The sequence below is a fragment of the Momordica charantia genome, assembly GCF_013281855.1.
Source record: "Momordica charantia cultivar OHB3-1 chromosome 1 unlocalized genomic scaffold, Mcharantia_2.0 BLBB01000001.1, whole genome shotgun sequence".
Classification (NCBI taxonomy): Eukaryota; Viridiplantae; Streptophyta; class Magnoliopsida; order Cucurbitales; family Cucurbitaceae; genus Momordica; species Momordica charantia.
In genome coordinates, this window is record NW_028275157.1 from 18,190,945 (window position 1) to 18,218,391 (window position 27,447).

Sequence of the window (27,447 nt, forward strand, 5' to 3'; positions counted from 1 at the left end):
AAATGCCCTCCAACGAATAGAAATTAATTAAGAGATTGGTTGATGTTGGACGTACAATTTGACAGCTTAAATGCAATTCACCAAGTTGATTGAAAAGTTGAAGGGCGAGCCGTTACCTTTTTCTAAACCGAAATTTGATACGCCAGTTGCAAAATTCCCACATTTGGCCATTTTTGCAATTTTTGGATCTGCCCAAAATTTTGAACGACGATCTTGAAGCGGGGGACAACGCAAGACAAGTCGCATTACAACCCATCAAAACCATCCTATTCTTTAATTTTCTTTTTTTTCCCTTTTGGGATTTGCCCCTTTTTTATTATTATTTTTTTTTTTCATATTTTCTCAGTGTTTTTACCTCATCCTTATCTCCATTAAGATACACTTTTGCTTTAAGAGCAAACTAGCAAAATGGAACTGGGTCCCCTCGTTTTAAAAGTTTCAATTTAGTTGGATTAAACCGTGACCCAATTGAATTAACAGAGACGTGAAAGTATAGAGTTGGAATTTGATAAAATGAAAGTAGAGGCGTAGAAATCCAGATCCTTGTAAATGTATGAAAACTACAAAGGCTGGGACCTGGCGCACAACCCACCTACCGGACTGTACTGGCGCTCCTTTTTAGCGTCCGGCTGGAGCTGGACCCTTGTCTCCACTTCATTCAATCAAACTATCATATTCCCAAATAAACAATCTATAAAAAAAAAAAAATTCAATAATTCAGCCAAACAACATCCCCTCCCACAACACGGACCAATTTTAAAATATTTACATAAAACTAATATTACACCTTAAAGTTACCTCTCCGCCATTTCTGGACCAAACATTGTCCTCTAAACAAAACATTCAATTTCTTTTCTTTTTCCCCTTAATTTTGTAAACACCAGATGGAGGATGGATGATGGACAACAGCTAAGATGGAAACCAAAAACAGCGCACAGCTCCAATCTTATTGGCTGGTTGATTGTTCCAAGCAATTTTTATTTTTTTTACCACCTTCTTCGCTAATTACAATACTAATTCATCGAATTCCCACCCTCGATCGGGAACCAAACAAAAACAATACAGTACGGTACAATAACCCACCAACCCTCTAACCCCACGCTATTATGTCTTTACCTATCCTCTACTATTTTTATCCCACAATGCCCCTACTCCTTCTATGATATTTGACTTCTCATATTATGAAATCATAAGCATCATAATTTTGGAAGCACCTGAATCCCATTTTGCATCCACTCCACAACCCCACAGCATCTCAAAATTTGCAGGTCCTAAATCAACTTCAGTTTGAGCGCTCCTTGATGAATTGAGATGTCGGTTGATCTTGGTAAAAACCCCCCACCAAACAGCAAGAGATTCAAATGAAATCCCAAAAATCATGATCAAGAAACAGTAGCCAACCACAAAAATACCTAACTTCTCAAAAATCTTATCACTTTAGTAGTTATAGCTTTAGTTGTTAGTGAGGGCAGGGCAGGGCAGGGTCTTGGAGCCCCAACTGCTTGCTTTTTGTAGGCCCCCTGCTGCTCCCTCCTTCCCTTGTCAAAATTTTCCATTACTTTTTCCCCCACTTTTCCTTTTCCATCCCTTTCTCGAGAAATTCAATTTTCATTCTTCTCCCCTTCCACTATAAATTCTTCATTGATTTCTCACGCCCATCCTTCCTTCCCTTCCCCCTCATAATTTCCCAACAAAGTGCTTCTTTTTTCCAATTAAACAAAGGAAGAAATTGAATATCATCATCATTAATAACTGGGTTCCTAAGTTAATGTACATTCATTCATAATTTCTACACGGGCCAAAATTTCTTTTTTGGTAAAAGAAAAAACTCATAGGAAAAGGAAAAGAAAAATTGAAAAAAAAAAAAAAAAAAGTAAACCCTAGATGGAATGGAGGCTAATTAAACAGAGCCAAATCAGACACAAGGGCATGATCATCGCCCGTCACATACCTTGGCGGCGCGTGTTGGCGCCTCCACTTCCACTTCCACTTCACTGTCTCTCCCAATCGAACTCCCCATCCGCCTCCTCTTCCGGGTCGGGTAATTTGTTCAAGTCGACCCGATCCAGAAACCCGCTGCAACTCTTGAGCTCTGGCGGAGACGCCGATTCGTGTGGATCATGGCTCCGATTGAGACTGTGGTGGTGGTGATGGTGATGCCCTAAGGAACTCTCGAGAGCATCCACTCGAGCCCCCACCTCGGTGGCTTTCTTCCGTATCGAAGCGGCCGACATGTCGCCGCCGCCGGCGCTAATTCCGCAGGCTTCCCCGGCTAATAGCTCAGGGAAATTAAGCCTGGCGGAGGGACCTCTGAGGTAGAAGACGGCGGTGTCGTAAGCCCTGGCCGCGGCGACGGGAGAGGAGTAAGAGCCGAGCCAAATCCTGGAACGTTTATTGGGTTCTCGAATCTCAGCCACCCACTTTCCCCACTTCCTCATCCTTATCCCTTTGTACGGCCTCTGATTATCCACCCCTCTTTTCCTCGTACCCTCCCGCCCTCCCTCTCCTCCTCCGCCCTCCATGGTCGCCACCCAAACCAAACCTAAATCTCCACTCTCGCTCTCGCTCTAGCTCGCTCTCAGAAAACTACCCGCAAATCAAAATCTTCATGAAATCAAAAAAGAGGAGAAATCGAAGGAGGGTCAGATTGAGGTGGATGTGCGTGAAATTGGCGGAAGAAGAGAAAGGGGTTTGGGTTTGGGTTTTGGTTTTGGTTTCGGTTTTGGTGCGTCCATTCCCTTCCCTTCCCTCGCTGCTACTTTGCCACCAAGTTTGTCATCTCAATTAGCCTCCACGTTTATTTTTCTTTTTCTTTTCCGTATCTCAAAAAATAAATAATAAATAATAAATAAAAGGGGTTTATATTTATGTGAGCCAATGTGAAATTCACCGACAAAATCTCACCTCCTTATCCCTTAATTTTTTTTTAACATTATTATTCTAAATATTTAATTATAAGTTTATTACCTACTTTTTCTTATTATTTGTATAATTATGCGTACAAAACAACATGATATCATGTATAAAATGGATGCAAATATGCAACTTCAAATGAATGCACAGTTTTATTTTATAAAACTATAATATATGTATTTGGACGGTTCCATAAAACATTCATTTTAAAATAATTTTGTCACAACGTGACATTTAAGTGACTCCTCTTACCTTGCGAGTTTTCTTTTTTTTTTTTTCATTATATATATATATATAATATATATATTTGGTTTGACATTATTGTAAATTTTACAGGCATACAAAATTTTAATACTCAGTTAATGTAGAAACTCATTTTCATGGCTTAGCCATGTTAGGGGTACTGAAAAACAATGTGGGGTCTATTAAATCAAACAAAATTGTGATTGATTTATATCAAAGTATTAATGAAGGAAATAGGCAAGCCATAAGTACTTTCTTTTATTTTTTTTTTCCAAATACATCTCTCACAATGGAATGCTAAGTTTATGAAAGAAATAATAATAATGAAAAGTAATGCAGTGGGTTAATTATTGAGGACCATTTCATAATAGTTATGTTTTGGTCATTTAAATTTTAATTGTATTTAATAGATCCTTCAACTTTTAAAATTGTCAAAATTCTTCACCCTAAGTAATATCTACCTAAATGTCGTATTCAAATCTTCGTATGAACTTAATAATAAAAGAAAATCTTTTATATCTCCGAACCTTGAGACACTGACTTTTTTTAAAATAAATTCTTTAAAAATCATTTGGACACAATTAAAAATTCAAAATACTTATTAAACGAAATCCTCAAAATTGATGGATCAAACCTGTAATTTAATATTCTTTTTTCATTTTTATACTCTAATGTTTAGGTTTTTTCCTTAAATTTTTAATTTAGGTTTAATTTTCATCTTTAAAATTTTAGAATATTATTTTCTTATTTCCAAAGCTGTATTCACTATCTTTTTTTCTTTTTCTTCTTTTTTTTTTTTTTACTTTTTAGTTTTCATTAAATTTCATGGGTAGTTTCTGACTGTCATAAAGATCTTATCCTGATTTGCTAACATAATGTAAGACCATTCGTTATTTACGTCATATTTGATTATAATTATTATGATTATGACTAAATGTGAGGTTGAAATCAGAGAGTTTGAAAGTTACCTTTTGTCTTTAGTTTGTAAAATTTGACTTAGATTTTAAAGATACTTTTAAATTTAAATATTATTTTTAACGTTAAAACTTTAAGTTTGTTTTATTTTAATTTTTAGACTATTAAAATATGTGTTTCAATTCTTAAACTTAAAAGAAATAACAATTTTGCTTATTGCATTTTTCTACCGTAAGTTGTTTAATGTATGAATTACGTGATTTTAAATATATTTATAATGTATTGACGTGAACATATATTAAAATGACATAATTGTTGTTGAAAACATGCAAATACACATTCAAAACCACACCTCTATTAAACAACTTAGGGCAAAATATGAAAATAACTAAAATAGTTACTTTGTAAAGTGTAGGGACTAAAGTAGGTATTAAAGTGAATAAATCATCACTCAACCCAAAAATTTAACCTATGGATTAAATTTAATTCACATATGAGATATCTCAACACTCCCCCTCACCCCAAATAACAATTTATGAGTTGGAACACAAGACCTCGTTTTGATAAGATGAATAAATCACTGTTCAAGCTTAAATTTATGAGTTGGGAAAATGTAATTTATATAAAAAATATCTCCAATAGACATTTAAAATTTAAAGAAAAAAATTGAATATAAAATTTTAGAGGTCAAAATTATATTAATTTTTTTAAATATGAAAAGAAATTATGATTAAAAAGTTAATTTAAAATCAAATTAATATTGACCTTGTGAACATAAATATTCATTTCTACACTATGTAATAAGGCGATATTCGGGATCTTTTTATCTATATAAAAAAGAAAAGGAGTATAGTGTATACTTTGAGATTTTCTAAATAAATATTAAAAATTTGAACCGAGGGATAGGTTGATTTGGTTATCTTTTCGAAAGGTTTTTACTGTTAAAAAATCTGTACTTTTATTGTTTCCGTAACATTTCGATGACTTTTTTGAAAAAGAAGAGAGAGAGTCAAACCTGATTTGAACTAGTTTCTGTGGATTTTGTTATTTAATATATGATGGGCATTACTAAAAACAAAAACGAAAAAAGAAAAAAAGAAAAAAACAAGAAGAAGAAGCCATGCTCAGATTCTAAAATTGTATGTATTTAGTATTAACTTTTGTTATATTTAATTATTTAATTTAATTGGTGGTGGTGGCGGTGGTGGATGGGTGGTGGGACTGTCGTCATTTTGTATGGAAGGTGAAGTGGACTTCAGAAAATATTTATTACTTTATACTTTAATTGTTAAAGTTTATGGTGAACTAAGATAACAATAATAATAATAATAAATAATAATGTCAAAGTTGATGGTACACGCAAGTTATTATTACTTTAGGAATTACTTAAAAGGGTTAAATATGGATTTCTTTTTAATCTGTTTTTAATTTTAGATCTTCTTCATAAATTTTTATTTATTATTTTTATATTAAAATATACTTTTAATATCTAAAATTTGAGTTTGGTATCGGTCCTATATCTCAAAAAGAACACTTTAGTCTACTTAAAAAGAACACTTTAATCTTTAATGGACTATTAAATGACTTAAAAGGATGATAAAATGACTATTGTTTGGAAAATAAATTAACTTCAGCTAATGAGAGGTGTTAGAGAGAGGGAGGAGATCCACCTCATGATATAATCACGCAGTATATATATATATATATATATATATATATATATAAATATAAGTTATTTTACCCAACCAGCAACCCAATTAGAAAATAATTTTCATGTGTTATTATCATCAACCAACAAAAACCATTATTTAAAACCACATAGACTAAAATGTTTCAATCAAATAGATACCAAATTCGAATTTAAGGATTAAAAATATTTTTTACTTTTTATTTCAATTTTAGTAAATTATGTCTAGATAAAATTATTTATTTTCATAATTTACTGTCAAACATATACTTAAAATCTATGCAAATTTTGAAAGCCTAAAAATTTTTGAAAAGTTTTCTTTGATTTTTTATAATTACTTTATAAACTTGGCTAAGTATTATTTAAATGTATTAATTACATTTATTTAAGTACTTAATTATAATTAATTTAATAAAAAGCGGAAGATAAAATTCGAAGCTTTAAATGAGTATAGCTAACATCTACTTCTTCACTTCTTCTAGTAAGATTTGAAGTTCATATTCTCATAATTAAAAAAGATCGAACATAGAAAATAGGTTTAAGGATGAGAACCCAAAACATATTCAAACAGAATTTAGAATAATTAAGCTCCATTAAAAATTGATGTTGTAAAAAATATAAATAATTGAATTAAGAGGGAAGGTCGGTCGGTGGTCGGTGGTCGGTGGGCGGATACCGTTGGGCGGATTGACTTTTCGTCCACACGATAACGATATCTGTGGAAGGACATTTTTGTTCTTCCCAATTCCTGCTTCTGTTGGCATGATTGAGGGGTAATATGGGTATTCTGTTCACAAACCCTGTCGTTTAACTGAGATTTTCGGAGACGAAAATTCCAAGAAAAATCGCAAAGATATTTATTAATAATGTAATGTGCAGCAAAGCAAGGCGTGGAATACTTTTCTACATGTCTCATAAACAATTGGTGGATTAGCGTCAATAATTATTTCAGATAAAATTAATTATTTTTATCCATGGCACTTGGCTCAATGACGCATTCGATGCTTTTTAACTAAGTTTAGACATTGTGTTAGCTGAATTTGGGTATTCTTTTACCTACTTAATTTTGTCAAAAAAAAAAAAATGTAATTAAGCAATTTGATTTTAAGCGTTTTATTAGTTGGATATTATGTGACGTAATTTTTTTAATTAAGTTTTGGAAAATTATTAATTTTGTCCAATATTCAAATGTAGGATTTAATTCAATAAAATTAAGCTGATGAAACCTCACGTGGTAACAAATGAATTTTCCATTATTTTTTTTCTAATTAAAAAAAGCTATATTCAATTTCATAGTAGAGGTAGTGTAAACATTGATCTCTTCCATTTATAATCTAATCTAATTAAATAAAATGTGTGTTACTCAATAACAATTAATTTTAAAAATTTGAAACATACTTTTAATTTTAATTAATGTTTCGTTAACATCAATAATGAGAAGAAAAATGATTTCAAATTTCAAAATTTTAAAGAAGATAGATGAATTAAAATTCTTCTGGGATAATCTTTCGTCGGCATGACATCCCATTCCCCTCTTTTTTATCTCATTTTTCCTTCTATTTTTGTCTTTTTCGCTACTTAAGTTAAAGAATTCACTCATAAATACATGAACTACTCCTTTCATTGTCAATTAGTCTTGAAATAAAACTTTATGAATATTAAGATGGTATCAAAGTTCAATAAATTCATTTAGTCTAAAAAAAATCTAGCCAAGATTGATGAGCCTAAAAGAGCCACCATTTCGAATGGCATGTTAAGGGATTGAATAAGATTTATAAATACATGGGTTAGTTCTCTCCGAGATGGAACCTATGAATATTAAAATATCGACACATAGCACCCTTCCATCTCTCAGTTGTTAGTACACACATCAGAAGTTTTTTTTTTTTTTTTTTGGTGGATTAATTCTACATCATTGGAATGTGGTCAACTTTAATTTAAAATCCTACCAAATCCAACATTTATTTTGGATGAAATTTTTTTTTGGGACAAAACGAGATTTCAAATCATATTTGATTTCAAATTCTATCCTTTTTATTTAAGGAAAACACTGAAAATAAATTTCAAATCATTTTGATTTGCAAATATGGTTGGAAATCCTGGGTTCCATACAAAATTAAGTAAAAGTTTGGGACATGTAATCCAAGCACATGGGGCCGTGGATTTTTTTTACCCATTTAGAAATGGTACAAATAAATATTGTGAAATCAAACGTTAAATTGAAAACTTACAGCCAATCTTTAATAGTTCTAAATACTATTATTTATTATAATATTTATACAACGCAATCTTTGTCTATAAATTTAATTCACTTAAAACATCAAATGAAATGAACTAAACTAAGAAAATTGGTATGATTAGAGAGTCTTAATGTCAAATATATATAATGGACAATTTCATTAATTACCTGCCAATTAATAGACAATTTCATTACATGACGAGATAAGACATATAACATGGTAGTGCAAATATAATAAAGGTCAAAATTACATAATACTAAACACGTGCTTATACATAGCATCTTCAATTATCTTTTCAATAACTCACTATAGTAAACTAAAATATGTTAGAAATGAGAACATACTCCTAAACCAATTAGAAACGGAAATCTTAGATACATAAATAAGTGCGTCCCTACTCGTATATGAATCATCAGAGACTCCAAAATAAAATTATGCAACTTAAACTAAAAATTAAAAATGAACAACATTATATCGTTTAAAATATATAAATAGTTACGTTTTCTCAAAAACGACAATAATAATAAAAGCTCTTTTTTTCCCCTAATTACTCTTCTTAAAATTCAAGCCTTTGCAGGGTGTACTTCAACGAGACATTGCAATGATGTAAATGTTGATATTTATGATCCTCTTTTTCTTTCTCACTAGCAGAGGGAGTTCAATTTTAGCAATGTCCAACTGCCTTACAAAATATAAGTTAAAACTATCAAAGAGAGATGGACCAGTAGGCATTGGCAGTAAAACTAGTTTTCTAGCAGTAAATAAAGAAATACATAAATAAATAAAGGTAACCTTGATAAGGTAAGAAAAATACACACATATTTATCATGTGATTCCTTTAAAAGTGAAAAAATGGAACAAGGTGTGACAATAAAGCTTTATTTTTTTTTTTTTCGAAATTGGTTATTTGAAGGAGAAAAGCATTAAAATAGAAAGCAATAAATAAAGTGGTTAGGAGATGGATTTTAAAGAAATGGCTTTTAAAAGGGCCCTCAGTTATGAGTGCTTCAATGTATTTGACTTTGAACTTTCAAATTAGGGAAAAAAAGTTTTGCTGGAAATTATTTTTTTTATAATACAAAAAGATTAAATATAACTTTTAAGTTGTATTTCGAGCGAGAGTTCCCATTCAAAACGGTTTCAAGTCATGGAGAAGGGGGAAAGAAATTATTGATCTTTTTCTACCTGCAAGGAATCCTGCCTTAACCTTGATTTCTAAAAAGTGCTAACATTGGTTTAACCATTTTGAAAATCTTAGGAGTAATAATAATAATAATAATAATTGAATTTAAGTACTCATTTGAATACATATTTGTAGAAAGTGTGTTGTTTCCTTTCTTTTCAACTCATTTCTATACCATCGTTTTTTGGGTTTTGGCTCAATTAGGTGGGATAGCCACGGATATTCAAATCGAGCAAAACCCAATAGATTAAAAACACAACACCAAAAATTCATTTCAAATATAATCTATTAACTCTAGATATTATAATAGTTATGGTTAAGGTGGGTAGATCTCTCCATTGCAATAAATTTACAACAAAACTAAATTAGAATATGAAAAGAAAAATTAAAATTGTTTTTATTTCTTGTTTCTCATTTATCATTTCTAGTTTTTTTGAAATATAAACGTTTGATAAGTGTTCCTATTTCTAATTTCTCATTTTTAAGAAACGTATCAAAAAATTGTTAAAAATTTTAGAAAGAACAAAATTAAAGGTTCGTTTGATAACGTTTTTATTTCTTATTTCTTGTTTCATTTTTTTAATAAATAAAAATATAATTGCATTTAGTAACTCTATTTCTTATTATGTACAAGTCAGAAAATGATAAAATAGTGTTTTTATTTAAGTTTTGGAAGAAACCAAATTTTGTTATTTGTAAAGTTTCTATACGATTCTGGGACCCTTTCTAAAAAATGAGAAATAAGGAACATAAATAGTTGTCAAAATGCTTAGGTTTCTCAATACAACTAGAAACAAGAAACTCAAAAGTTACCAAATGGGTCATAAGTTTCTTGTTTCTAAATTTTTTTTTCCCCCAAAACATAGACAAAAGACATTGTTTTATCATTTTGACTTATAAAATGCATAATAAATATTAAAATATATATATAACATAAAAATATTGAAGATTTAATTTGAAAATAAATAAATTTCGTAAAATAAATTTAAAATTTTAGAGAAAAAAAATGGTTATTAGATATATTAAGAGATAAAAATAGCTTGTCATGTGAAGGTCTAAAAGACCCAATTTCATAGAATATCATTAAGGGAAGAAAGACTTTCCATACTTCCAAATTCTAAGTAGGACGAAGGTTTCCCTACCCAGAAAGTGCTCACCCAACAGGCCAACCTTCAGCATGACATGCCCAATCGTCAGTCGATATCCATATTAAGCACTTCATTCCTGCCTCAAGTATCATATTTTAGTTCAATCTCTATATTAAAGTCGAATTAAACTGACTCCAGCATCGGGAGTATTTGTTCTCTTATATAGGTCATTCCTTGTCAAGCGACTCTCCAATTCTTCTGCACTTGCAATCTCCCACAGTCAACATATTTTGACCCGATTGAACTTGACCGACTTTTGTTGCACAAACAAAATATATTACTTAAATTGTGCTTTTTATTGGAAAGGAGGAAACAAAAATTAGACGAGCTCTAAATTTTTAATTCCTAAGGACCAATCAGGCATGAAATATGAATTACGTAAGAAGTAGATAGAAAAAAAGAAATGGGGAAGTCATAATTGCAGTGAAAAAGGTCAAATATTTGGTAGACAATATATCATAGGGCTGAATTCAATGCTTTTGACTCATACCAGTATTCATTAAAAATCTTGTCTCACTCTGGACTTTGCCACTCAAAAGTCGCACCTATTGACTTTTCTAGTCATCTCTTCCACAGAAGTAACCTCATCCCTTCCCATAAAAACATCAGACGTTGCTCTCAATTCCAATTTTCTTGTTTTTTTTTTTTTTGGAAAAACAAATTTAAGATTTTTATTTTTTTCCAGCATTTTGGCTTAAAATATTTTTAGATATCTCTTTTATTATGATACTTGGGATTATTACTTCTATAAAAATCATGTATGCTTTAAAAGTAATTTGAAAATGATAATAACTTTAATTTTTAAAAGCTAATTGATCACAAACAATTGGAAAAAAAAAGTAAAAATAATAACTGTTTAACGAAAATCTTGTAGACAAATCGCTGGGTTCCATGATTTTTGCATAAAACAGATGTGAAAAATAAAGTGCACAAGTTTTGAAAAGTTGAGACGATGGTTGCGAAATGTCAAAGCTAGCTAAAGCTGATCTGAATTACACTTACATTTCTTGAGAAAAATTCATCGTCCTGCTTGAGTTGGTCAATTTAGGGTGAAATTAATATTCTATTACATATCAGGATCCAAATTTGGATAAGAACTGATAAATTATTCAAAGTTCAACAACAACAGAATTAAGCAACAAAAAAGGAATCAAGTCGACACCAGGACAAACACCTAACACCATCGAAAAATCCCGATTGGTTTCACCACTCAAAGGACCTAATTAACCCCTAATCTTGGAATTATCGATTGGCTCAATTTCTGTTCAATCATAAAATTTAGTCAGCTTTATTTTAAATACCTGTTCCAATTAAGAGAATTAAATTTGATTCATTCGACTCCAGGAGAAAAATTTTACGTGCTGGACTGAACGTAATACCACAATTCCTATTCTAACAGCTTTTTCTCCAGCAGGACATGACTTCTCTCCTTTCAAGAGTTGATGACTAAGAGGGCAGCAGCATTTGATACAATGAAAAAAATGGGTTATGCCATATGTTGCTAATTTACTCATCTACATAGAGTACAACTGATGCACTTCCTCTGGCTATAAATTCATGTGGGAATATATGGTCTCATGGCCTCTGCTCAATCGTGTCTGCAAGTACGATTCATTTCAATTTCTTTCGCATACCCATTCGCGATTTTGCGTACCTAAAGTTTGGATTAAGCAAAACATCTGAAGGCAAGATTTAGCAATACAATGTAAAGAATAAAAATATTGTAGAAGGATACTCCAATCGCATGCCCTCCCCAGGAGGTGATGAGTACAGAATTGAACCTTGCAGATGGTTCAGTGCTCCAGTTGAACAGGCAGTATCCTGTATATATTGCGAGCGCACATTTCACACAAGATAACAATAGAATACGTAAACAACTCACATCTAAAATATTTATTATGCCCATTAAAAATTCTTATCCTATGTGAAAGATTAATGATAATCCCATGATATGGGATTATTTGAGTATATTTCCTTACTTTTAACTGGATAAAGAATTGAGTAAAATGTCAGGTTCTGCTTTTTTTGCTTCTTTTCTTGGCATTGTTAGTGTAGGAGTCAAGTTTTGGTCTTCTTGTCTTTTTCTTGCTAATCTTGCTTATTTTATATTACACTTCAGGTCTTTTTAGCCTTGTTTATTAAGTCTTTAAGTTGGAATCTTAAGGATCGAAAAGCAATTCTGTCTAATTTGCTGTGGAACATGTAATAATTTAAGCAATAGACCATTATACTAGTAAAATAGTTCCCTGGAATGGAATATCTAAAAGCACACGTCTTGTGAATGGCCAGGGATATAAAGTCCAGAAAGATTCAAAGCCTTAGGGTGGTGATAACTATTGTCGGCAGTGCAGAAAGTCTCCATCTAAGATTCTAACTAACGCAAGTAAACACAGAACGTGGAGTGTCTAATTCCTGAGCTTCGATGCTAAGTAGGATAAAGTTTATGAACTACAGAAGAATACCATTGAGAAGAGAAGGACTCTGCTAACCTGGAAATCAACAAAAGCAACTGGGGCCCCATATGTGCTCTGCATCTTCAGTTTCAAAAAACCCGGGCATCTGGAAGGAATCATCAAATAAACAGATCATGCAAGTTCTTCGATGTTCAGAACATGACCCAAAATACTGTGCAGCAAGATTACCAACCTCGAAAAAGTTTGAATTAGCTCTTGCTCTGTGCAACTTGGCCCAAGATTTGCCACAAAAAGTGTTGGACATGGGGGATTTTGAGGAGTCTGTGGAATGAAGTTATGAAGAATTATTCTGCCAAAGTTAACAGGATTTACCAAATAAATAGCGCTAAGAAAGGTCAGTCAAGCATAACTCAGATGAGTTCACCTAAACACAGCATGAATTAATGGCTGAATATAAAATGAGTGGAAGAATTTGAATGCAATTACATATATTTAACGATCCAATAAAACTTGTTCATGGAAAAAGCTTTAAATTAACCAGTCCTAATACGCATCAAAAGCAGCCCTATGCCCTGAATTGCCCTCTTGCCTCCAAACGAGGCAACAAAAACCGAAGGAATACATGCAAATATTACTTTAGAACTTCAAGGTAGATAAATTTTGCTCTGTGTTTGTTCACAATATGTTTATCCTGATTTTCAAGTGAGAGTTTTTTTTTTTTTTTTGGGTAAAATACTATTTTGGTCCCATTTCCTTTCGGCTTTGGTTCATTCTGCTCCTGTATTTTCAAAATGTTCAGTTTAGTTTCTGTACTTTCAACTTTAGTTCATTTTCGTTCTTGTACTTTCAAAATGTTAGTTTTGATCTCTGTGCTTTTAAAAAGTGACCACTTTGGTCTCATAATTCCAGCATGATACTATACTTAATATATTTTTTGAAATGTAATCATGACTTTATATTAAATGGTTCACATTATGTATAGATTTTGTGTTAAACTTTTGCAAATGATCACTTTTAAAATTACATGAACCGAAACGAACATTTTAATAGTATAGGAACTAAAAGAAACAAAAGTTGAAACTACTGGGACCACAATGAACATTTTAAAAGTAAAGAACTAAATTGAACCAAAGCTAAAATTACAAGACCAAAATATTTTAACCTAGATTTTCTTAATGGGAAAACTAATGCTTACAAAAAGAAACTCATAGAAAGGCCAAAACAAAAGTGGGCAATACAAAGCAACTTACAAGAAAGACCAACTTTTGGTAATATAAAAATTGCAGAAAATTTTTGAATAACGAACCCACAGGAAGGAAATGTGTCGATCCCACACACCTTCCCACAACCTATCTATCCGAAAAAACATTCTTCAACTCTAAGACACAAAGGTACAAGTTATAGAACATATTGTGTCCAAGTAAGACCGTGCCCTAAAAAACATCTTCTATTTCTTTTTAACAAAATAAACCACAGAACAACATGAAGCCCATAAATAGGCATTGAACTATAGGATTATCCCAGTGATAACTTGTTATCACCTCGACAATAACCATACAACTGCAATTTCAATACAAATACTCGTCTAAAACATTCATATGCACCAAGATAGAGCCTCAGACATATCAACTCCTCAACAAGAGTAAAGAATTTACAGCAAGTTGAGTAAATTGCATCTTGTTGGGAATAAAAAATTCTAATAGGAAAATGCATATCCAAATTTCAGGTCAAGTGGATATAAAAATAATTTCAGTACACATACTCGTCTAAAACATTCATATGGATGAACCAAAATAGAGCCTCAGGCATCAAATCCTCACTAAGAATGAAGAATTTACAGCAAGTTGAGTAAATTTCACCTTTTCCATTTCTTTTCTTTCTTTCTTTATTTCTTTTTTCTTTGATAGGAAAATGCAAATCCAATTTAAATTAACAAATGAACATTGAAACAGTATTTTAGCTAATGTAGTGAAACGTTATCCCAATTTGGGATATAATTATGCGCACAACTTGATTGCTACTTCTATTAGGATAAGTAATTCAGTTATTAATCATATAGTGCTTATGGAACAGGAATAGAGTATGCAAGTAGCTTATAGGGACTGAAGAACCACGGATAGCAACAAAAGGTAACCTTACCACATTTGCAGCCACTGTATCATTTACACTTTTGTTATCAAAGCTTCCATGGCTGATGGTAGAAATTACACATTAATTAGAACATATAAGAAGAAAGATAATGAAGCAAGTGAACAAAACTTAAAAACCCAACACAGGAGTCAGGGCGTGTAGTAAGAGCTTTTTACTCAAACCCTTGAACTTTCTGCTTGTGATTACTCTTATACAATAATGTATAAGCTTCACGTAAGCTTGTAATTAACCATTTCAATAATAAAAATGTGCTAAGTAGTGCAGATGACCTTTGTGCAGATGGATAACCAATCGTGTTGTAAGCAGAATTACCCATTCCAGACATGTGAGTGCTGCCAAGACCTGCTAGTGCCCAAGCGTGCAAAACATGTGCAAAGTGAGCTTTTAGAATAATGTGTCCTCTGCGTGACTAATTAATTACTACTTACTCCAAGAGGTTATACAAGCACCACGTAATTATCCTCAAATAAATCAGAGGGGCAAGATTTATATATTAAAAAAATCATTATAATAGTTACCATAGGACCATCAAGAGGACAGAAAATAAGAAAAGCTTGTGTAAGAAATAGTTCACAGCCCTAAATTATGCCAAGAAATCGTCTTACCAGAATCAGGTGTACTCCTTGAAAACATAGATACTTTAGCTTTCTTATCAGATCCATATCTTTCATCCTCTAATCGTGTGATGAACACATCAACAAGACCAATTTCAGATTAGTTATACCACTACATACAATAAATAAGTAAAATCATGAGTGGACAGCCAACAAGTTATGGACCTGTCCTTGTCCGCTTTGATCTTGAATTGGATTTAGCTAAATCAACGTATAGTACTGACTGCTTCTCAAGATCAAATACCATGCCCTGCAACAAATGTGATATTAAATTGTATTGCAATGTAGAAAAGAAATTTACAATTCCCTAGCATTTCAAGAGGCCTAGACTTTCCACCTAAGTATCTTGAGAGGCTTGGACTCTCCTAAAATTCTTACTACCCAACTCCTATAAATGACAAATCCGCCCCTCAAATATTCTAATATTAACCCTAAATTTCCCTACTAATATTCCTAATCTTGGCCTTGTCACTTCATTACTTCAATGAATTTGTTTGGAAGATTAGATTCCAAGAGGAGAATGTTTTGATACATGCTGAGCTTTGTTTTGGCAGCTTTGTTCAGAGAGCAACAAAAGTTTGAATAACATCATTCTCCAAGCTTTATTTGTACCCATATGTGTGTGTAGTACATACGATACATAATCAAAGGGGGAAAAATATATGATCACTTCACTAGGTGGAAGACGTCATTCTCTTACTAGTATCTAGATGGTGCTCTTTATTTTAAAAAGGTAGTGACTGTACTCCTACAATTAAACCGATGGAAATATTTGTGTATCCTTCTAGCAAAAGGCAGGGCTACATTCTTCCTTTTCCACGTTCCTGATGTGTACCTTTTTTATCATTGATATAACTTTCTTGTCCATACAGAAGTGGAGCAGAAATACTTACGTTTACTGCATGCATTGCACCAATGGCAGACTGCTGGTCCGAGAATACAGCAAATGCAAATGGCTGTAACCACAACAAACAAAATTGTAATAAAATCCATGCATTATGCTAATCAATAAAATATAAGGTCTACAAATCAACACAAATGATGATATGGTATACTGTCAACTGTATGCATAAGATATTCCATGAGACAGTGGGAAAAGAAAAAATCAAGCTTTTAGAAGTTACAGTGACAGCCATAAGCACTGAATACACGTCTTTGAAGAGTACTTGCATAAAATTGTTACAATTTATTGCAGCAACGGCAGATTGTTGGTCAGAGAATATGGAAAAATTGTAAATTTCCTATACAAACAAAGGTCCCAACCTTTCTATGTGCATTGGACTTGAGAAACAGGAGATTGCAGCAATTTTTCAGTAGAAAAACATGGGATATTAATATCCCAGTTTATAGTCTCAACAGCTCTGAACTTGGCCAGAATACAGAGACTATTACCACAATGACAATCCCTGGACCTGAGATTATGTTGGCTAACTTAAGAACCCTTAAACAAGGACACCAATAACATAATACAAGCCTGTTTTGGCATTGCCAACAAAAGTTTCAGATTGCTATCCTGACAACAAGATATGTATGCATAATTCGTAAGGCACAAGTCACTATCAACCAAGTAAATGGTACAAGAGAAAGCAATGTAGAATATTATTACCTGTGTCAATGCATTAGCAACAAAATAGCAATTTTTTTATGAGGCCAAAATGTTCAATAGAAGTTAGGGAACACGACTTTTTACTGAGAAATTTGAGCAAAAAGATTGGGATTGGTCCATAGTTGCATTTAAATTACGAAGGAAATGAGCTTTTGCATCCATCAAAATGACACCGACCAAGCCATAATTATTGTCCACACAATATGGAAATCTTTCTGGTGCTTCTTAGCTAAGGCAGATAAGTGGAAGAACTCTGCTCTCCTTGCCCTTGACGGGAAAAGAGATTTTATTGAGGAAGGGTCTATGATGTGAATGAAGCAAAAGCTATAGCTCCAAACATGACAAAGGTCTCTGAACTTGCTAGGTAGCAACGTATTTTCATTATTTGGGTTGTATACTTATATGGTAGCATGACTCTCAAGGATGGGGTGACCTACGCTTCCACCACCATTTTCGTGGTCGTGGGAAGTAGAATACAGTTGTGATCAGGAGCAAGGGTGAAAAGTTAGTGGACGGCCTTGAAACTGAAGAAAGGGATTACAAGTTGGATACCGACTTGCATTTAGCAGTAGCGAGTAATGGGGGTTACAAGTTGGTGAAAACCGGATCAGTGCCTTCTTTAATGCTAACTTGCATTTAATGGTTGGGAGTATTGGGAAATTCTACTATAGAGGTCTTCCATATTATTCATGAGAAATTACGAGTGAAAGGAGTTGTTGAAGAAATTTTTGTTGATGTCATTTGCATTCCACCAAAACCCAGCACGGCAATAGAGTCACTGATATGATTTTCCACATTCGCATTGGTATTAGCATTAGCATTTTGGCATCAACATTGACATTGGTACAGAAACATCATGCTTCAGTTAGAATTAAACACATCGCACTCATCATTTAGTTAGAAAACTCACAATAGATACCATGAGTTTGAGGGGACGTTAGATTATGTTTTCTTAATGTGGCTTTTTTTTCATTTAAATTGTGATTTGACGTTTATATCTCTCGAAGGAAAACTGGATTTTTATTTAAGTTTATTATATAAATAGATTACTAAATGTATTCTTTGATTAAGGTATTAGAATAGAAACTTAGCTGTGTTATTATTTTATCTATCTATTTTATTTTCTCATAAATTAACATTTACGTATTTGATCGAGATGAAACTTCAAATGAACCTCAACAAACCAGGTCCAAGTTAATTTTGTTTAACCATGATCTAAGAACTTCTTCAAAAGCCAACTATTTACAGTAGCCTAACCAGAATCCTTTACAAGGCGGTCCTTAATCTCCTCCTTTGGAACTAAAGCAACTCAATGCCCACGAGTTTACTCATGACTCTAAAAGCTAAGAGCATTTTTCATGTGTAAGCATCCAGGCACCCTAATTAGGGACAATTGTAATACTCAGAAGAAAAATAAAATCAAGGTTACACAAATGCCGCAAGAATCAACAATTTTGCAATTTTCAGAGTAAATACGACACCTGCGTCGTCTGCGTGGGGCTCCGAAGATGAGAGGACTCGTATCCCGGAAACTCCCGGAAGAGATTGTAGATTTCTCGGGGCTTGACATCTTCAGGAAGGCCGGCTATGAATAGGGTTCGGACCTCATTAGGGGACGCTGCGTGAGGTAAAAACGGTAAGCCATACGTAGCGAAGGTGGGCGGGTGTTGAGCGAGGTAATGCTGAGACGGCGGTGCTGAAGAAGGAGGAGGAGGCACCTGGTAATAGGGATAGTGAGGAGCTTCAAGACCAGAAGGCTGCGGCGGTGGTGCTTGCGGTGGTGGCGGATAGAAACTCGCCATGTCGTCCATCGGAGTGCGATCCCGACAAAGGAGAGAGAGAGCTTGAGCCCAGCTTTTTGGGTCGGATTGCTTCAATGGTGATAAATCATTGAGCTCAAATGGGCTGAGTTGGACCCTAAAGTCCAATCCGGCCCAATTTCGCTGTTTACGAGACGAGATGGCCCATTATGCTCTCTAAATATTTGCAGATTTGTTTGTAATTTTAATAAAGTCGCAAATTGTGTCTTGTTTTATTTTAATTTAATACTGGAATTTTGAATTCTTCTTTAAATATTAAACTCAATTATGAATTTTTATTTTTATTTTTCCATGTTTTCTTGCCATGTATTTATGACAAAAATATGCATTCAAGATAAGTTTAGGGAGCCACATGGAATCTCTAGTGTCAACTGGTAGGAATCCACTAATTTGTAAAGAGAGTGAACTAGACCAACGTCGAGCGTATTGGAAAGTGAGAGTCTAGTGCATCGTATAGATGCTCAAATGCAGTTAGAAGTACCCCGACAAACTCATCTCGTAAAGCATTAGATGCGGTGTTAGGCGACTACCCAAGACGTCGCGAGCGCCTCACTGTAAATTGGTAGGAGGAGAACAATGAATATTGGGAGAGGTCCCACACTCCGAGGCCTTCTCTCTGCTGCTCTCTCTTTCCGTATAAAAATTTCATGGAACCCTAATCTAGGTAAGCAAGCATTTCTATGCAACGTCATACATGAATTCGGCACATTCTCAAGTGAACTCTCACAAATCTTTACTCTACTGGCTTCATACCCATTTGTTACAATCTTGAATTCTTACTAAGACACTAGAATACATTGAGCAGAGCACCACACCAATAATAAATTTCTAAATGTAGGTGAACCTTGAGCTAGGAGATAAAGACGTTAGTAAAACTTACGTGACCACTTGTTCGAAAATCGACAACAACACTATATATATTAGATTTTAGAAGACATGAACGTGGAATTCATGATAATTTTTAGTTTAAAAATAGATTTACTAAAACTAGATTGAATAGGTACAAAATTTAGAGGGGAGAATAAGTGTTTGACCATGTGTAATTTAGGTTTAATTTATTGAGCTATATTCGGATTAGTTAAAATAAAAAAAAAGTTTAGTACGACAAATGTAGATTATAAATATTTGAACATCCAATCTTAAATAAATAAATGAGTAGATGTCATTATGGGTGAGGTATGCTCATTTTGCATATTAAAAGTTTTTTTAGTACAGCGCGTGGGGTGGAGAGGATTATTTTAAAAGTTTAAACTACCTAAATCCTATAAATATTTTCATAAATGCTTTTTTTAAGCTTATTTGATAAAATAGTGCTTAATAATCACTACAATTATATTTTCAATTTTGAAAAAGAATTGTAATGAAATATAGTTTAAATGATTAAGTGGTTAGTTGAGGTTGATGATTAGATTTGAATTCTCTTCCACTTATTTATAATATAACATTATTTGAAAAATAAAATTTTAATTAAATCATAAATGAAGTTATAGTTATACAATCTCCTCCCGTTCATTTCTTGTTTGAATTTTTAATTTTTGTCTCGTGGTTTTACTTTTTAAGTAACCAAACTCAATCCCATGCTTCCATTTGCTTGAATGCAGGCCGACCGTAGGAGTGTAGCAAACATGTGAAGATGGCACTAACTTTCACAGTATTTTTTATTTTGAGATGTTTTACTCAGAAACGGAAAAACAGTAGCCAGAGTTTTCTAAATACGAAATACAAGGTTTCTAACATTTGTGCATGGACAGTGATAGACGGAGGAAATGACCAAACTTAAAATGAATAGTATCATTAAAGTTAATACCAATATAATAAATTTATACTATCAAAAGAACTAGAGAGCATTTTGAAGTCTTCAATCATTGAATGAACCTTTGTAAAAATATAATTGGTGCATCTTAAACCCTAAGTCACAGACCAACTTTATATGTGGGTCACAATTGTGATAGTTTATTTGGTGTATAAGATGCAATAGAATCAGTCACCAGTCACTTTTAAGATGTAATGACCGTGGGCATCTAGGGTGATGAGAAATAACACCCGGTTGGACACTACATTTTTAAGTTTCATAATGGTCATACCATATTCTTACATACAGTCCAGTCCATACACCACAACCAACTCCCCAGTTTCCTCCTAAAATACATTAATGAACAAAAACCTACTCGTCAAAAACAATAAAATCTTGTTTCATTGAAATAAAAACTTGTAGATAGTGATTACAATTCCTTGTTTCTGTTATTCTGAAGATCACAAAGCCACTTCTCTGAGAGCCTTCATAATGACGCCTCCAGAGTTCTTCCAAACAAACAAAGCCATGTTTCTCTCTTGCCAAAAACACTGTAGTAAGCAGTAAGATGACATCACCGGGTCGATCTTCAAGTCGAAGATCGTTGCACCGTAAATGTTGGAGCTTTCTTTCATCTTAGATTCCTGGAAAACTCCATCAAAGACTCTACCTGGAATTCAATTTTTATGGAAATCCTCGTACTCAAGCCTAGATTGTTCAGACCGAGCTGTCGAAAAACTTGACCGAGTGAGTCCAATCGGAATATACAGTTGATAGTTTCTCTTTTCTTTTTTGTCAAAGAACCGTTAAAAGCCACTAGATTCACTGTCCTCTATCATGACACTCTCTTTGATCTCCAGTATCATTTTCAAAACTTGCCACATGGCTGGCCTCTGTTCAGGGGACGTCGTACTACAGATGCTAGCCACCTCAGTAAGCATTCCAAGCTGGTTACTATCAGCACCATCGTCTTCCCTAACTGCTCTTACCCAGTCTGGCATATCAGTTGGCTCGAGGAATGGATGGTGTGAAGGATGTTTTCCTGTCAAAAGCTCCAACAAGAGGACGCCAAAGGTGTAGACATCACTCTTGTGTGTGGAATTGCGGCTGGACTTGCGAGTTTCGGGGGCTTGGTAGCTTGAAGAATCTGGATCTTCAGAAGAGTCTGCCAGAACAGAGAGGCCATAATCTGTTAGACAGGCCTCAAAGTCTGCTCCAAGAAGAACGTTAGTAGACTTCAAGTTGCCATGGATTAACTTAGAAGCTTGATGTATATAAGCAATGCCCTGAGCTAAATCTTCTGCAATCTTCAAGCATGATGTCCAGTGCAGAGGCTTAGCCCTCGCTGATCTCGAACCTATCCAACATTTGCAGCTGATTGTAAATAAGTAAACTGAAAAGACACAAATAGAAGAGCTGTGCAACTATTCCATATGGAGCACGAACCACAAGATTAAATTTGCAGGTAATATTTTTCTGTACGTTCTCTAAGAACAACAAATGATTGTCATTTACTCAACATCTATCTATATTATGCAACCACTGATAGCATCGTTAAAGCTTTCACAATCAGGACAAGACTATCATTCCAGCAAGGCTCTAGATATACTAATATGGGCGATCAGAAACAGTTTAAATGCTAAGGGTGAGGGGAAGTGTTGCATCAAAATAGCAAGAAAGAAGGAAAGAAAAAAAGAAACTCTGACTACCAATAAAAGACCATCATGTTGGCCGTCCAGGATTTAAAAGTAACCAACCATTAGGCCAGAACTGGAATTTGGAATCATTCTTTGGCAAATATGCTATGAAATGTCATTTGGCAGTAGTAGGACACTTCCCATATGCAAAATCTTTGCAGCAGATTCAAAATCTGCAACGCAAGACAATTTTCCAACTTTTTGGATGGGGAGAAGGGCCATATATCCACCAATATAAAGAAATTTGGATTTATTTTACAGCCAGGGAGCGATTTGTTCCATTCTTTGGCGTCATTGCCAGCACAGGCAAAATTGCACATACAGCCGAGAGGGGCATTATTAAAACCAGAGCTGTTTCTGCAACAGTTTGGCAGAGAACCAGCATCACCAACTCATCCAATGGCAGACACAGATCTACTATACCATAAATAATCGTGTAATCACAAGTCAAGAATAAGAATAAAGAAAAACTCTTATTTCTTTTTTAGGACCCACCGGCTTGCTTCGTGCATTTCAGAATTCGACTCGTGAACACTCACGTGAATGAAATCAAACCCAGAAAGAAAAATCAACAGTATGTTTTTAGCTAGCTTACCGTGAATGAGATTGAAAAGACTGCCGTTAGGTTGGTAATCGTAGACCACTAATCTCTCTCCCCTGGCTTGAAAGTAGGCCCTAACTGGTACCAAATTAGGGTGACGAAGCGCACCCACTGCTTCCATATGCCGGTCGAAAACTTCGCTGCTAGTCACGGCGGTCTTAGTAGCGTCGAGGCGCTTCACAGTTACGATTAACTGGTTGCAGAGCACGGCTTTGTATGTAGTTCCCATTGTACCTCTACCGAGCAGCTCCGCCGATGCCCTCATTAACTGCTCTAAGCTGAACAACTCGGACTCACCTTCACAAAATATAAGATTACCACTCTTCTGGTTCTGAGCCTTTGGCATTTCTTCGATTTCTTTCACTTTAGCTTGAAATTCGCCCTTCCCATCGACTCGGTCGGTGATTGCGGAAGTCGTGGAATAAGCAATTTCGGTTTCAAACTGCGCCATTGCCGGCTTTGACGTGGTTTGTCTTCTTTGAGTTCTGGCAGCTGCATAGAAACACAGCAGACCTGCTACTAAAACTGCAGCGCCGAGGGAAAGCCCCAAAATCATTCCGGTTTCCTTGTGCTTGTCGTGAGAGACCGGAGAGAGAACCACGTCCTGCGATTCAGTGTTCTGGACAGAAGGGAGAGACGGAGGAGTGGCATTGGAAGCTTCGAAGAATGGAGCACGTGAATGGCAGGCCTTGTTGATGATCTCGCCACAGAGATCTGGGTTCCAGAAAAACGACGACGTGTTGAAACGCGAAAGAGTGGGGGTCACCGGAATCAGTCCGGTCAGATTATTCCCCGTGACATTGAAGACCTCGAGAAACGACTGATTCAACGGCGGAAGGCTTCCATTGAAACCATTCCACTCGAGGCGGAGCGTAATGAGGCGGTCCAACGAGGAGAGCCTCGCCGGGAGCGGACCAGTGAAGTTATTATAGGAAAGATCGAGAGTCTGAAGACGGTGAAGAGTGAGAATGGAGGGCGGAAAAGCTCCGACGAAGGAGTTGCGGCCGAGGAAGAGAGATTTAAGATTGAAGAGTCCGGAAAGATCAGGAATGGGTCCCTGGAGCGAGTTATTGTGTAGGCTGAGGATCCGGAGCTGGTCGAGCTGAGACACAGTATTGGGAGCCAACATCCCTCGGAGACCAAACGATTGAAGAACCAGTCGAACAACGCGGCCCTGGACGCACTTCACGCCCTGCCATTGACAGTAATCGAACCGCTCATTGAGAGTGTAGAGAAGCCTGTTGTCGAGGTCGGCTTTGGACTTGAATGAGAGAAGAGAAACGGCGTCGGACGGCAGCAGCAAATCCTCCGGGGGAACAAGCGCCGGCGGCGGAATTTGAAAGGAGGCGGGGAGAGAGAACAGGAGAGCCGAAAAGAGAAGGAGGAATGTGGGAGCGGGGCGATTGGGTCTCATTGTCGGGACCGGAGCTCCGAGCTGAGACGGCGGCGGAGAGAAAGAAGGAAGTGGTGGAGAGAAAGGAAGGAGGGTAAATGCGGAGCAGCTGGCCCTTTAGTAACAGCACTTTCTGGGTGGGGATCACGTGAGGTGGGTCGTAGGGAATGGACCAAAATTGTTGGGAAGCGCTTGACGCCAATGACTTCAACTCAAATTCTATTTGCTTCAATTATTTTAGTCTCTTCCCTTTTTTCAAATTTTCATGAACTTTCTTTTTTCTTCCTAAATCCGTGTCAAGCATTTCAAAAAATATATATCAAATTACCTTTGAATTTTCAATTTTACATTTCGAAAATTAAGCAATCGAGTATAATTCAACTTATTAAAGTAAGAATTGAATCCACGCCTCTTACACATGTAAGGTTCAAATATTTGATAATACATGGCTAAATGCATTAAATTTACATAATCAAAATAGTTACCTATTAAACAAAATTACAAATTTCAATATCTTATTAAAATTATTTTTTTTTCTTTTATCGTCAAACTTTAATATAACTCAACTAATTAAAACACATATATCTCATAAATAGATCGTCCACGGTTGAAGTAAAGAAAATAGTAACTTAAGATATTTTTTATTTTATGGAAATAAAGCTTAAGGAAAAATGACGAGAGTGATAAATGAGATCAAAATATTATGATGTATGACTCTCCCATTAGCTCTACTCAAAAGTTCATAAAAGTTGCAAATTGAACTTTCTTATGTGAATAAATTTTTAAAAAATCAAAATAAGAACAAAAATTTTACTAACAAGTTGTTATAATTTGAAACATTATTTCTAATGGTTGCCGATGGTTGTATTAAGTAGTTAATTATTTGCTAAGTTACATATAATTTAAGCAAAAAGGATAAAGTTTGCCTCAAAGATTATTGAGTACTCAGTTACTAGTTAGTATAGTCTTATTAATGATGAACCAAATATATGCCATCAGAAAACTTGAACTATCTAATCATTTATATATCATTTAAATGTACTCGCGCTTTTTTAATATAAAAAAGGCTTATGCTCGTTTGCACTTAAAAAGGAAACCTTTTAAAAATTTCCAAACCTCTCCTAACGTAGATTAGACATACCAGAGTATTGACGAATTATTAAATTTAGTGTAATCTATCCTCTAATTTAGAGGCAGTTTTAGATAATATATTTAGAGTGACACATTATTTCATAAAAATATAATAACAAATATAATCAGTAATATATCTTTTATATAAATTAGACGGAATTACTGGTAATCAAAATGTGCATGAGATATAATATTTATTATATAAATCCTAAAAAAGAGGACATATTTGAGATGCATTATATTTTCTTAATGTAATAAGTGGACATTCAAACTTCCAACGTTCTGACGAGGCAAATCAACGCTCGAACTACTCCAATAGTAATCTGCAGCAGTCCACGCGAATAGCAGTAGTACTCGGACCACACTATAGGTTGGCGACGATATAACCCAAATCGACAGGGACCCAACGACTACAGACTCTGGCATCTACAACAATCGATTCAACGATGAATTTAGCAGATATGATGCTCCTTCACAACCTCCGTCAAATTATATAACAATTTTGTAGAAGAAAAGTAACGTGCGATTCATTTAAACTACAATGTTATTACAACAAAAATATTTTATATCTCTCCGGTCAAATTATATAGCAATTCTTAGATCTAAAAATAATTTTGTAAGTATATTATTTTTTTCGAAATATTTAATCCCTTAAAAAATAATTTCAAGTTTAAATCTTTAATTTTCTTCTAATATCCCTAAAATTTTTAGAATCCAAATATTATATATGTAAACTAAGTCCCTCCTTAAAAGAGAGCTTGACACTTCCTTATTTCTAAATATCCTAATTTTCAATTGGTGAAACACATAGATTGAAAGATAAATCAAGATCTCTTCTATCAAGATTTAAAGATAAATCAAAACTACTAACATATTACTAAACACATTATCACACATATGATCAACATTGTAATAGTATGATTGAGTGGGAATTAATGGAAAACTCTAATATTTTAAGAGTAAAATTAAATACCTCAAAAAATGAGTAAGATTAAAATGTTGAAATATTATAGATCAAATGAAGAATATATTTCTTAATTTATTTTCCTATACACTTTAGAACAATATATATTTAACTTTTTTCTACAAAAAAAGAAAAAAAAGGAAAAATAATAAATTATATATATTTACTATTTAGTCATAAAAGTTAAAACTCGTTCACGTAGGACGTGTCCACCCACTCCACTCACTAATGCATCTTGTTCAGTTTCCTTTTCTTTCTTTCTTTCTTTCTTTTTTTTTTTTTTGAAAAAATGTCATATCTCTTTATTACTTGAAGTTTCAATTATTCCTATTTTTTACTCTGTATCTACATGATAAGACATTGCTTAATTAAATGTAGTGAAATTTAACTAATTATTAATATCTAAATTAGGATTAATTAATATGTAAACTATATCCCGAGTTTTCATTTCGAGATTATGCTAAAAAAAAGTACAATGAATTCCTTCTTTGGGGATTCACCTTATGTTTGAATAAAATAAGTTTTTTTAGATTGTATAAACTATATGTATGCGAAAACCATTTCTATAACACAACAGTATGATATTTTGAATTTGCAAATTACAAAGTATAAAATGCAATCATTTCCTTTATGATATTATAGATATGTTCTTACTTTTTCCCTTTCTTTTTTAAGCCCATGTTCTTTCTTTCTTCGATTAAGGTCTAGGGCGAAGATAAAATATAAAAATATTTCCTATTTTCACGTGAATTCTTTAAAAAAGGTAAGAAGGGGTAAATATTTCAGTAGGAATTTTGTTGAAATGGATAGTTTTCCATGTTTTAATATATAACAATTTTATTAAAGCGACCCTAGTTTAACGGTAATTGACATATATCTTCAACAAATAATTTGTGAGTTCGATCTCACATCCTCGCATGTTGTACTACAAAAAA

General features: G+C 33.9%; 3 protein-coding genes across 5 annotated transcripts; all 3 read right to left on the minus strand.

Annotated features, from left to right (window-relative positions):
• Positions 1-485: 485 nt before the first annotated feature.
• LOC111005314 (ethylene-responsive transcription factor ERF011) lies at positions 486-2,826 on the minus strand. Of its 2 annotated transcripts, none has more exons than XM_088127146.1 (2): positions 1,952-2,826; positions 486-667 (listed from the first exon to the last, which is right to left on the minus strand). In XM_088127146.1, the coding sequence occupies exon 1, from the start codon at positions 2,520-2,522 to the stop codon at positions 1,992-1,994; it is 531 nt and encodes a 176-aa protein (XP_087983272.1). In that variant the 5' UTR covers positions 2,523-2,826; the 3' UTR covers positions 486-667; positions 1,952-1,991. The 2 variants fall into 2 exon arrangements, with proteins under 2 accessions (XP_087983272.1, XP_022132462.1); XM_022276770.2 differs by having other exon boundaries at positions 486-691.
• Positions 2,827-11,587: 8,761 nt separating this feature from the next.
• Positions 11,588-18,983, minus strand: LOC111005791 (RNA-binding (RRM/RBD/RNP motifs) family protein). 2 transcript variants are annotated; one of them, XM_022277424.2, is made up of 10 exons: positions 18,596-18,983; positions 16,402-16,464; positions 15,674-15,758; positions 15,500-15,568; positions 15,164-15,236; positions 14,883-14,934; positions 12,976-13,064; positions 12,819-12,888; positions 12,065-12,150; positions 11,588-11,983 (listed from the first exon to the last, which is right to left on the minus strand). In XM_022277424.2, exons 1-10 carry the CDS (start codon positions 18,923-18,925, stop codon positions 11,941-11,943), a joined length of 960 nt encoding a protein of 319 aa, XP_022133116.1. In that variant the 5' UTR covers positions 18,926-18,983; the 3' UTR covers positions 11,588-11,940. The 2 variants fall into 2 exon arrangements, with proteins under 2 accessions (XP_022133116.1, XP_087982159.1); XM_088126033.1 differs by having other exon boundaries at positions 15,164-15,239.
• Positions 18,984-20,961: 1,978 nt separating this feature from the next.
• On the minus strand, positions 20,962-25,974 carry LOC111005862 (Leucine-rich repeat protein kinase family protein). Its single transcript, XM_022277516.2, is given in 4 exon segments — positions 20,962-22,083; positions 23,019-24,529; positions 24,531-24,643; positions 25,828-25,974. Coding segments are annotated over 4 exon segments (2,322 nt in total). The 3' UTR covers positions 20,962-21,532.
• Between the last annotated feature and the right edge of the window lie 1,473 nt (positions 25,975-27,447).